The sequence below is a fragment of the Pantherophis guttatus genome, chromosome 2 (genome assembly GCF_059756535.1).
Source record: "Pantherophis guttatus breed Tessera chromosome 2, ASM5975653v1, whole genome shotgun sequence".
Classification (NCBI taxonomy): Eukaryota; Metazoa; Chordata; class Lepidosauria; order Squamata; family Colubridae; genus Pantherophis; species Pantherophis guttatus.
This window is the reverse complement of record NC_142064.1, coordinates 112,702,578-112,714,212: the sequence shown is the minus strand read 5'-3', so window position 1 is coordinate 112,714,212 and position 11,635 is coordinate 112,702,578. Positions and strand designations below refer to the sequence as shown.

At 40.2% G+C, this 11,635-nt stretch overlaps 1 protein-coding gene across 1 annotated transcript; it reads right to left on the bottom strand.

Moving 5' to 3' along the window:
* Positions 1–3,954: 3,954 nt before the first annotated feature.
* SWSAP1 (SWIM-type zinc finger 7 associated protein 1) lies at positions 3,955–6,879 on the bottom strand. The gene is made up of 2 exons (XM_034434539.3): positions 6,320–6,879; positions 3,955–5,688 (listed from the first exon to the last, which is right to left on the bottom strand). Exons 1-2 carry the CDS (start codon positions 6,551–6,553, stop codon positions 5,125–5,127), a joined length of 798 nt encoding a protein of 265 aa, XP_034290430.1. The 5' UTR covers positions 6,554–6,879; the 3' UTR covers positions 3,955–5,124.
* Between the last annotated feature and the right edge of the window lie 4,756 nt (positions 6,880–11,635).

The following is an 11,635-nucleotide window of genomic DNA, read 5'->3' as shown; positions in this document are numbered from 1 at the left end:
GGCTTTCTTCTGCCTTGTGAATCAGTGTATAGATCAGCACTGTATCAGACCCTCAGAGCAGTGGTGAAATCCAAATTTTTTTACTACCGGTTCTGTGGGCATGGCTTGGTGGGCATAGTGCGGCTTGGGCGTGCCGTCGTGGGCGTGGCAGGGGAAAATACTGCAAAATCCCCATTCCCTCCCCACTCCTGGGGGAAAAATATTGCAAAATCTCCATTCCCACCCCACTCTGGGGCCAGCCAGAGGTGGTATTTGCCAGTTCTCCAAACTACTCAAAATTTCTGCTACCGGTTCTCCAGAACCTGTCAGAACCTGCTGGATTTCACCCCTGCCTCAGAGCAGCAATCCAGGCTGCAGGATTAAAAGAAAAAGAGGAAAATTTTGTTTGAGTCAAGTCCCACCCCAGGTGATTTTGTGGGCAGAACAATACAATTTCTTGGTAATGGTACAGAAGTGATTCTTTCCAAGGTGCTTTTTTGATTTCCCAAACATATCTACAGTCCAAAGATTTGGGCAATTTTATCTGATGGAATACTTCCATTTATGGCTCTGACCAGTCAGGAACAGACCTTTGATCTGCATTGATTGTGGGCTACTTAGTAATGGCTTAGTGATGTGTGAACTTAGTCATTTTGTTTGATAAACTATAGTTTATAGTTCAAGGTATTGGGCAAACCCAGACACTAAATAAGCCACAGTTTAAGGTGATAGTTGAAACAGATGACTGTGGTTAAGACTTCTTTAGATACAGTAGACAGGCCATCTTTTCAGCTGTGAGAGTCAAATCCATTACCAGCTGAGAACCATACTGAGGGACATACAAAGCAATAGCACTTACACGTATATTCCATTTTAAAGTGCTTTACAGCCCTCTCAAAGCAGCTTACAAAGTCTGCATATTGCTCCCAACAAGCTGGATCCCCATTTTACCGACCGCGGAAGGATGGCTGACAATCAGAATTGAACTCCTGGCAGTGAGCAGTGAGTTAGCCTGCAATATACATTCTAACCACTGTGCCACCACAAAAAATACAAAGGATGGCACATATACACATCCTTAGTCAGGTGGTCTCAGTTCATAAGAAGTCTTTGCTGGGGAATCACAGAGGGACTGGCAATTTCTATGCCACGATACAGAGGTCACACAGCCTATTTGCTGCAGGCTGTCCACCCAGAGGACAAAATTGCAAAATCTGCAGCCCCTTAGTCACAGGAAATCCCTTATATCATGGGCATAAGCCCAGATTTCTTCCAAGCAAAAAAATAATATGCAAATGGGGTGGGGGAATTAAATCTTCCCTGCCAGTACAGGAAGTGGAGGATTTTATCTTCAAGGTGCCATATCCATCTTCCTTAACAAAGCCCCTTGATCAAAACCCTACTTCTGTACATTCTGAACTACCACTTCCACCATCCCCAGCCAATGTAGCCAATTAAATAATTGGCTAAATAATTATTTAATATTTATTTAATAATTATTTATTTAGCAAATTCATGTAGCTGCCCATCTCACCCAAGTGACACTGGGAAGCATACAAAACTTAAATAAATCAATAAATATTTTAAAATAAGCATAATGTCAGACCTGATTAATAGATTAACAGAGTTGGAAGGGACCTTGTAGATCATTTAGTCCACCCCCCCAGCAGGAGAAAACCATTTCTGACAAATGGCAGTGCAATCTCTTCTTGAAAGCTCCAGTGATGAAGCTCCCACAACTTCTGAAGGCAAGCCCGTTCCATTGGTTGATTGTAAGAAAATTTCTCGTTATTTCTAGGTTGAATCTCTTCTTGTTTAGTTTCCATCCATTATTCCTTGTCTGGCCTTCAGGTGCCTTGGAAAACAGGTTGACCCCCTCCTCTCTGTGGCAGCCCCTCAAATATTGGAACACTGCTATCATGTCTCCCCTGGTCCTTCTCTTCACTAGACTAGCCATGCCCAGTTCCTGTAACTGTTCTTCATATGTTTTAGTCTCCAGTCCCCTAATCATCCTGGTTGCTCTCCTCTCCTCTGCACTGCACTGACCTGACCCAGTCTGGTCCCTTAGGAGAAAAAGACCTTCGGCTCCATTTGGGTGAAGTGAAAGATTATTTTCCTAAAGGCTGCTGGCTGCAGTAAAGTCAGGCTAGAATTAAATTTCCCACACAAAAAAGTTGCAAAGATTTCCCCTCATATGAAGAGCTGCAAAAGTGTTTTGAGACACGCTAGGATGTTTGGGAGGGTGTGTGGCCTTGAGTGCTGGCACAAACTGGTTCCCCACTTCCCTGGTCTTTGTCAAGCTGTCATCCCCCTCCCTACTTCTCATCACATCCCCATACATGTTTATTGCCCATTTGTTCTCCCTGTGCCCCCTCCCATCTAGCCTTTGAATGGCAGGATGCCAACAAGATACCAAGCCAAAATTGGCAGACCTGACACATTATTAAAAATATAAGAACAATCCATATTTAAAAATATACATTACCTGGCATGAGAGTAGATATGGAGCCATCTTAAAATGTCACCAGTCCACTGGGAGACATACACACACACACACACCCCACTATTGACATAGCCGAGTCTCATGCTGGCTGGAGAATTCTGGGAGTCGAACTCCACACAACATTACTCTATTAGAATGTTAAGATCAATTCCATCCCCATTTTATCTCCCCAAATAACCTCCACAGCCTTGCTAGTACCGTCAAATCTGCTGGAACTCAGTGAAAGCAACTGGCACGTTTTGATTTCACAGGTTTTCATTCAATCTTGTAAAAAGCACACAGGAAGGCAAGAGTAGGCAGTCTCTGAAGACTTCAGCTTCTGATCTTACACTCACAAACTGTTACATCTAACCTCACACCCTTTGAACAGCACACTCGAGTCCAGGGCTTGGCCTTGTTTAATGGTAATGATAGTTTCTATCAATGTAACAGAAGCCTCTTTGCAGCCACTATCAGGGATGCAGCTTTTCAGCTCTGCTGGCTGATATTGGATGACAGCCAAGACATGACTTTCAGCCTAGAACTTGGGGAGGTCTTTTACAAGGCGGGGATCATGGAAGGGGTAAAACACTGTGGCGACTACACATGGGCCTTTGGATATAATATCCAGTCTTTGCAAGTCCATTCTGCTCGTCTGTCTCAGGTCTAGCCTTAGGGCAAAGACACTGCCTTCCACAGCTAGGCCACGGATTCTCTGGGCCTGAATTGAGAACAAGTGGTACCCAGTCCTGGAACCTGTCTGCCCTTTATCTAGTACAGGCAGAAGGCTATCCCACCACATATTCTTGTGGATAAACTGAGAATTTTAGGTGCCAAACATACCCCAAATTTGGGTTCAGCTTATTCAAGGATGCACTTGTATTTTTATCAATCAAATTTAGGCATGGTGACTGGGGTGGTTTACAGATGGCAATTATAAATTTAATTACTTTTTAAAAGTACCAATATTCCCATACTCATGTATTAGCCACTCTGCAGATAAGCTGACTCCTGTTTTTAATCAAAATACCATGAGAAATGCAGGGCAGTTAACTGCAGTGGCATATTGTTCATGGTATTTTGGTTAAAAATCCAAGACTCAGCTTATCCACAGATGGTCTTATCCATAAGTACAAATGGTAATTTTAGATGGGGACTGTTATAGTAATGCCATTCCTCCAAGGCAGGGTTCCTCAAAGTGAGCAATATCAACTCCAAAAGGTCCATGGAACTATCTTAAGGGTCTATTACTTGTAGTACTATTGAAGTAATAATACTGCATTTATTATTTTCATATAATTGGGGATCAATGAATCATCTGAAAGGGACTGAAGAGTTTGGAGAGTCTTGCTCTAGGAGTCATATGCATGACGACAAATGCTTGCCCCATTTCTTAAAGTAATCTCTGCCCGTCTTTTTCCTCTTTACTTCAAACGTAATGTCATGATCCCGACTAATGAACCCAAGCAAATAAGAATTCTGAGGCTAAGGTCTTCCTCTAAGAACTTCTTTATTGGGTACATCATATTGGCACAATCAAATGGAAAACCAACTCTAAATGTTTCCCCGCAGTTTCAGTATAATAGGAAATAACTCCCTCCCCCAAAAGTCACAAGTTACGTTGGCCAATTAGGTTAATTGGTGGGCTCTCCAGGCACTCCCCCCTGTCTCTATTCACCACCTGTAGAGATGACCTTTTTTTCCATGAGAAAGTGTTTTGCCTAACAACGTATTTCATCCTCCTTCCCCCTTCCCACTCTGTGAGGCAATTGAGGAATAGAGAAATGACTTTTGCCAGGTTCCATTCAAAATTGACACTTAGTTTTCTATCTTGGGCCAGCTCAAGTGGTGCTGCCTGGCTTGATTGTTATGTCCCATCTCACTGCAGGCAGTCCCCTCCACTCCCATTGGCTAATGGAAGATCCTTGCCCATCTAGTCATTGTCTTTCACTGCCATTTTTTTCACAAGTTCACCAGAACAGCAGCAAAAGCTGCATTTTAAGTATGTGTGTGTGGAAAATTGTGGCATTAAAAGTATTTTTACAAGTTCACTAATAGAGTAATGAAAGGGATGGCCTTTTTATTGATTCAGTGGAGATAAGCAGGAAAATCCACTGGTCAGGGCCTATGTAAACATAATGCACAATGAATATCAGGCCATCACTTTAGCCAAAGCAAAGACTGGGTCTGAAATCTGAAAAGGGATTCCTTAATCTGGTTTCATTTCCAGCCAGTTTGTAAATAGCAGCTGAAGACCTAAGTGCCGAAAAGCCCTTTTGACACTCTCCAAATAGACATTTTAGAAGGCTTCTCCTACATAGCTTCCTGAGAGAACTTAGGACAATTACTGTGCAGAGTATACTTTATTATGGGACCCCCTCCTTTCTTCCAAAGGCTAACAAATCCATATCAATGAGAAGAAACTGGAGCAGCCCAAACCACCACCCCTTCCAGAGGAATCAGTGAAGAGAATACTGTAACTGACCATATAGCATACAAGCTACCTCCAACTTTGTGCAACACTAAAATTGATTAAATTTCTTTTAATTGTCAACTTGCCAATTCAGTCTAAATGAAAAACCCAAACTTTGATTAAAAAAAAAATACATTCAGTATTAATGGAAGGTGTGTTTGCTGTAGATCAAAGGATTGTCCAGAAGTCTTTAAATCTGGGAGCTAGGCAGAGTAACATCAACTTGTGGTATCAAAGAATCAGAAGGCCTATTTTCAGAAACTGTTTCATTCTCAGTTTCATTTTTGCATGGCAATAGAGAGATTGTCATGCTACCTTGTGCATCAAATTTCACTATCCATTCTTGATCCTTTGTTCCTGGCTGGAAGAGTTGTGCCCTAATCAGTCTGGTTAAACTTTGGTTATCTAAACCACCATCTTTCCCAGTGTCTGGATGCAGCCACAGTTTTGCTGGGAAGTAGCGTTCAATGGCTGAGAAATGTTCTGCTTCTTCCCCAGCTTCTCCCAGAAACCTCATGGAAACAATTAGTTGGCAACCCACAGACAAAGGACTACGTTTCTGAGTGAAATGATTAGATGTGTCCAGCAACAGGGCTACAAACTGGGCTGCTGTACAGGCACTGGAACAATTGTTCAGGTATTCTTCCAAACCATCCAGTGCAATCATGGAGGGGCTATTAGGTAAGGTTTGGTGCAGGGAGGCCAACAGTTGAAGTAGCTCCTGGAAGGAAGATGGGTACAGGAAATGGATTTTCTTGAGACAAAAAAAGCCAACAACACATTAGTGACCAAGGGTGTTAGACACAAAGTCATGACAGATATCAAGATAGCCTTTGTAAAAACACTTTCCCTAAATCATGGCAGATACTGAAAAGCTGAAACCCACAATTTACATCTTGCAATAAATACCCAGCACTAGACTAGAGTCACTAATGTTGAAACCCATCCCCATAGCAGGCTAATGACAGAAAATGTGCATTTATACCTACAGATGTTGAACATCATTCTATATATTAATCATTTGAGACCCATGGGCCCATTTAAGTCTATCAATATTTTTCTGAAATTATTTTCCTTCCCAATAATATTCTTCCAAATTTTCTGCAATGTGATTAATCAATATAGAGAAAATATGTTGGCTTTCTGGAGTCCCAGAGAATGAAGCTAAATACCCCAAAATTCCGGTCATATCTCTCACCCCACGACTAAAGTCATAGGAAATTTTGAAGGAGAAAAAGTTGCTACCTGCTAAATGTAAAATAACAACCCAGTAAATTCCCACCAATTCATACAGATACATTGTTTATCTTGCATACTGCAGGAACAACCTTTCCAGTTTCCACACGGGCTGAGAACTGCAAAGCCTACCCTCGTTTCATTCACACCTGGATTGCTCCTCCTCCAGCTGCTTTCCCGCCCGGAAGCCGCTCCAGGGGCCGCGGTGCCAAAAACAACACGCGAGCCGAGGAGACAATGGAAGCACCCGCTAGTGCTGCGCGGAACAACAGTGCTGAACGACCCGAACGGGGAGGACCGAGAAGCAACAGCGGCCGCGGCCGAGGCACAACCGGTACTGCTCCCGCTCCCACCATCTCCATCTCCAGCAACGCGGCCGACATAGCCAGAGCACAACCCTAATTAGAAGCTCGGCCGCACAGCAACCAATCTAAAGCCTGCATACGGTGAATCGGCCAATGATTAATGGCGCCAATGTAGCCGTATTCAGGAGGCACACAAAGTCAACAATTTAAGCCAATCAGAAACGACAGTCACCGAAAGGCGGCCAATCCATGTATACGTTTTTAGAACTTTCTGACACGTGGATTGGAACGTGACGCCGAGAAAGACATTCCTGAGGATGGGCGCTGCTTGGTTCTCGCGACTTCAGCGTAGGAACGAGTGCCGATTTCGGGATGCATTTTTTTGAAATAAAACTACAAGCTCCTTGCCTTTTGCTTTTTATCGATTTATTTCCTTGGACACTTAATTAGTTTCTTCTTTAGCGCTGTTCTAAGAACTGTTACCGAAAATTACGGAGGAAGCACGTGCAGGAAAGTTTGGTAACTTTCTCTTCTTTTATAATACGTGGCTGCCTGAGATACTTTCCCGTGGGCTGCCAAGAGAATAGCAGATTCACAGTGGGGAAAAATGCAGCTGCTCCTCAGAAACGCCTGCGTTTGGCCAGATATTTAAGCAGAAACATGAACAACATGGGCTATACAAGGGATTCTGGTACAATAGTGCGGTGGAGTCCGCACTACATGCACACGTAATAGGAAGGAGACCACAGTGGTGGTAGTATTGTGTGTCTCAATACCTGTGGTACTATTAATACCATGGCTTTTCAGGGCATCTGGTTGGTCATGGTAGAAATACTACTTGATCCAGCAGGTGTTTCTTTTAGTGTTCATGGTGGTGGTAGAATTGTTCAATTTACACGACTATAACCTGCATCCTAAGCCTTTTGATGCATTTGGGGAACAAAAAAGAGTATCTCCAGCAATCTGTGGACAAGGGAGCCATTCTTATTTGTTCTGTGATTCCTGTCACATCAAATCCGTAAGCATTCAGTCACCTTATTGGGGAGATGGGCAGTGTGTAAATTTAATAAAATAAATCTCACATCCCTAATGAACCCTTTTAAGTATGGCAAGCCTTCAGGCTTGTTGGGGAATCTCCCTTGACAATGTGTTTATCAATAACTACTTTTAATTGAATATACTTTGGGTAAATTTTAGCCTTGCTTATTCTAAACCTTAGGGGATGAATTGAGAAATCTTTTCATATTTCTCAAAAAAAATTAAAATATGAGGGAACTGAAATTTGCTCCATTAGTTATTTTAGTCTTAAAATATTTCTAGTGATTTGGTATACAAAGTTATCATTTTCTGTATAAGGTAGGCCTGCATAACAAACAGTCTGTGGCCACAAAGCAGCCTTGTACCACCTGCCAGTGAGTTTTGAAAAACAACCAATCTGCTGCCACCAAACATCACCATCACTAGTAAGGATTTATCAATGCTTAGGTTCTGGCAGCCCCTTCTGCTTCAAAAAACATGCTGCTGAGCATCTCCAACATCTCCTAACCGCATGGAGGCTCTTGCTGCTAGTCAGCAAACCTATTCCTTTGTGGCTCACAATTATTTTTAAAATGTCAATCTACCCTTTTGCCCTCTGTGAGGTGTGTAGACATGATAGAAGGTGTAATAAATAGCACATCTCAGTATATCCTACCATTATACTTATGAGCACAGGACTTTTACACACCACTAGTCAAGTAGGGATTTTTTTAAAAGAACAATCTATGGATGAGGAAATTTATCTTTCCTAACAAAAGCAAGTGAACTTTTTAGTGCTACATTGGTTAGCTGCTTCTTATGAAGTTTTGAAGGCGGATCCTTTATTCTACAGGCATTATTTTCTTAATTTGGGGTGAACCCTATATTTTTACTTCAGTTCCCTGAGTTAACCATCCGTATCTAGTTTACTTAGTGCTTGCTGTTAACCATTATCTGCTGCCTCTTCCACTCACTCTTTTAAATCCCATTTCCTGTAAGAAGACAGCTAGTTGAGATTGAGAAATGCTATGATCCCACCTCATGGAAAACATGAAAAAAACAACAATTTCTTGGTTACCTTCTTTTTTTTTATTTAAAAAGTTTTACAAATACATTTTCTCCCCAATTTCCCCCCCCAAACCCCCCATACCCTCCCTAGCCCTCCCCTTTTCCCCCCTGGACTTCCATAATATAAAATCCTAATTGAAAAATACATTTTATAAAACTTAAATCCCTCCATCCCCTATATACTATTTATACCTTCATAAAACTCTATTAATTTGTCCCTACATAATACATTCATTCAGCTAAAAGCTATCTGATATTTCTTAGTTTGATATTTATTCTGCACATAATCTATCCACTTTTTCCACTCCCATACATAAATCTCTTGAATTCGGTCTTTTAAATATGCTGAAATCTTCGCCATCTCCGCAAAACTAGCCATCTTCAAAGTCCATTCTTCAATAGTGGGCATAGCTTCATTTTTCCAATATTGACCTATCAGTAATCTCGCTGCTGTCACCATATACAATATCAACTTTGTTTCGCCCAATGTAAAACCCTTAACTATACCCAATAAAAACAATTGTGGAGAAAACAAGTTTTTTCTTCAAAACATTTTGCATAACCCACCAAATTTTTATCCAAAAAGCCTTCACTTTCTTACAAGTCCACCACATATGGTAATATGTGGCATCTAAGCAATCACATCTCCAGCATTTTGGTTGAACATTAGGATACATACACGATAACTTCTTAGGATCTAGGTGCCACCTATAAAACATTTTATAAAAATTTTCCCTCAAATTCTGCGACTGTGTGAATTTAACATTCTGGACCCATATTTTTTCCCATGTTTCCAACATCACTGGTTCTGCAAAATTTTGTGCCCACTTTATCATACAATCTTTAACCAATTCATTTTCCGAGTCCCTTTCTAGCAAAACATTATAAACCCTCTTAATATGCATTGGACCTTTCTCTTTTATATGTCTAACCAATTCTTCTTCATGCATCATTATACCAGTTTTTTGATCTTCTTTCCATCTCAGTTGAAGTTGATTATACTGTAACCAAGTTAAGTTAATCCCTTCTTCCAACAGTATTTCTAATGTCTTTAATTGCAATCTGCCCCCATCCATATTAAGAACTTCTTTGTATAAAACCCCCCCGAGTGACATTATATTTGTATTCCACATGATATGACCAAGATCCAGCCATAACGGTATTTTGTAATCCCATTTAAATCGGTGCTTCTTCCAAACTCTCATCAAATAATTCCTAAGTATGTGGCTTTTGAATACTTTATCCACTTTGTTCTCATAAAATAAATATGCATGCCAACCAAATTCAAGATCGTGACTTTCTATATTCAATATTCCAGTCTTTATCCTTCCAAACCAGTCACTTGCTTGCGTCAAAGCTGCTGCTTCATAATACAATTGTAGATTTGGAAGTTTAAGGCCTCCCCTTTCTGGAGCATCTTGCATTATTTTCAGTTTGACTCTCGGCTTTTTCTCATTCCAAACAAACTTATTCAATACATTTTGCCATTCTCTCAATTGCTTATCACTTTTAAGCACAGGAATCATTTGAAACAAAAAAAGGAATCTAGGCAAAACGTTCATCTTAACTGCTGCTATTCTTCCAAGTAGCGACAGCTGCAGTTTTTTCCAGGTCTCCATATCCTTTTGTACCTCTCGCCACAACACCTCATAATTATTTTGAAATAATTTTGAATTTGAATCTGCAACTTGAACTCCTAAATATTTAACCTTTTATACTATTTCAAAGCCTGCCTTGCTTTCAAGTTCCTGCTTCCGATCTTGTATCATATTTTTAACAATCATCTTAGTCTTTTTCTGGTTCAACCTAAATCCTGATATCATACCATATTCGTTTATAATGTCTTTCATCTGGATTATTGATTTCATCGGCTGTGTTAGGGTAACAACCAGATCATCTGCAAATGCCCTGGTCCTGTAATCCTCATGCCTGATAGCTATGCCATGTTATAAGTTTGAGTCCCGTATTGTATTCAACAAGACTTCTAATGTTAAAATAAATAACAATGGGGATAGCGGACAACCTTGTCTTGTTCCTTTTTCAATACTAAAATTTGTAGTCAGACTTCCATTAATAATAATTTGTGCCGTTTGCTGTTGATAGATAGCTGAAACTGCCTGTATAAACTGATCCCCAAAGTCCATTTTTCTCAAAGTCTTTAATAGAAAGTTCCAATCCACTCTATCAAAGTCCTTCTCTGCATCCAAAAACACCAGCACTGCAGATATCTGTTTATTCTTCTCAAGATAGTCCAATAAATTTATTATTTGCCTTACATTATCTTTCATGTATCTGCCTTCTATAAATCCTGCTTGGTCATGATGAATCACCTCCTGAATAACTGGCATTAATCTGTTGGCTAATACTTTTGCAAAAATTTTATAATCATTGTTCAGAAGAGATGTTGGTCTATAATTCTCAGGTTTTTAAAGACCTACTTGCTCTTTTGGTATCAATGAGATATAGGCTGATTTCCATGAAGGAGGTATTTTACCCCCTTGTTGTATACTACAAAATAAGTCTTTAAGATGTTCAATCATTTCTGCTTGTAAAGTTTTATAGTACACCGCAGTTAAGCCATCTGTCCCTGGCGCTTTGGCTGTTTTCAATTGTTTAATTGCGACAATAATCTCCTCAGCTGTAATTAATTGACTCTTTCTTTCCTTTTGATCACTAAAAATTTTTATAACTCTTTTTTCTTCTAAGTATTTATCTATAAATCCAGTCTTTATTTCATCTTTAGCATATAATTTAGTATAATAATCTAAAAAAGCTTCTTTAATCAGTTTTTGTTGAAAAATTTCCTTCCCTCCAATGTCAATACTACCAATAACCCGTGTACTCTGACGCTTCAATGTGTAGGCCAACCATCTGCCCGGTTTATTAGCGTTACAAAATGTATTATGTTTCACAAATTGTAAATTAGTTGCTGTTTGCTCCGCCATAAGCATATGAAATTGATCTTTCAAAAGTTTAATAGCTCCTCGTGTTCTTTCATCTGTTGGGTTCTTTATAAGTAGCTGCTCTTTCTTCTTTATCTCTGCTTCCATTTCCAGTCTTCTCTTTTGTCGGTTT

Bases quoted from the DNA above. Each gene is read 5' to 3' on its own strand.
- SWSAP1 (XM_034434539.3), bottom strand. From the start codon at position 6,553: ATGTCGGCCGCGTTGCTGGAGATGGAGATGGTGGGAGCGGGAGCAGTA. The intron at 5,689-6,319 runs GTGTGAATGAAA...TTTTGTCTCAAG, and splicing joins CTGGAGGAGGAGCAATCCAG to AAAATCCATTTCCTGTACCC.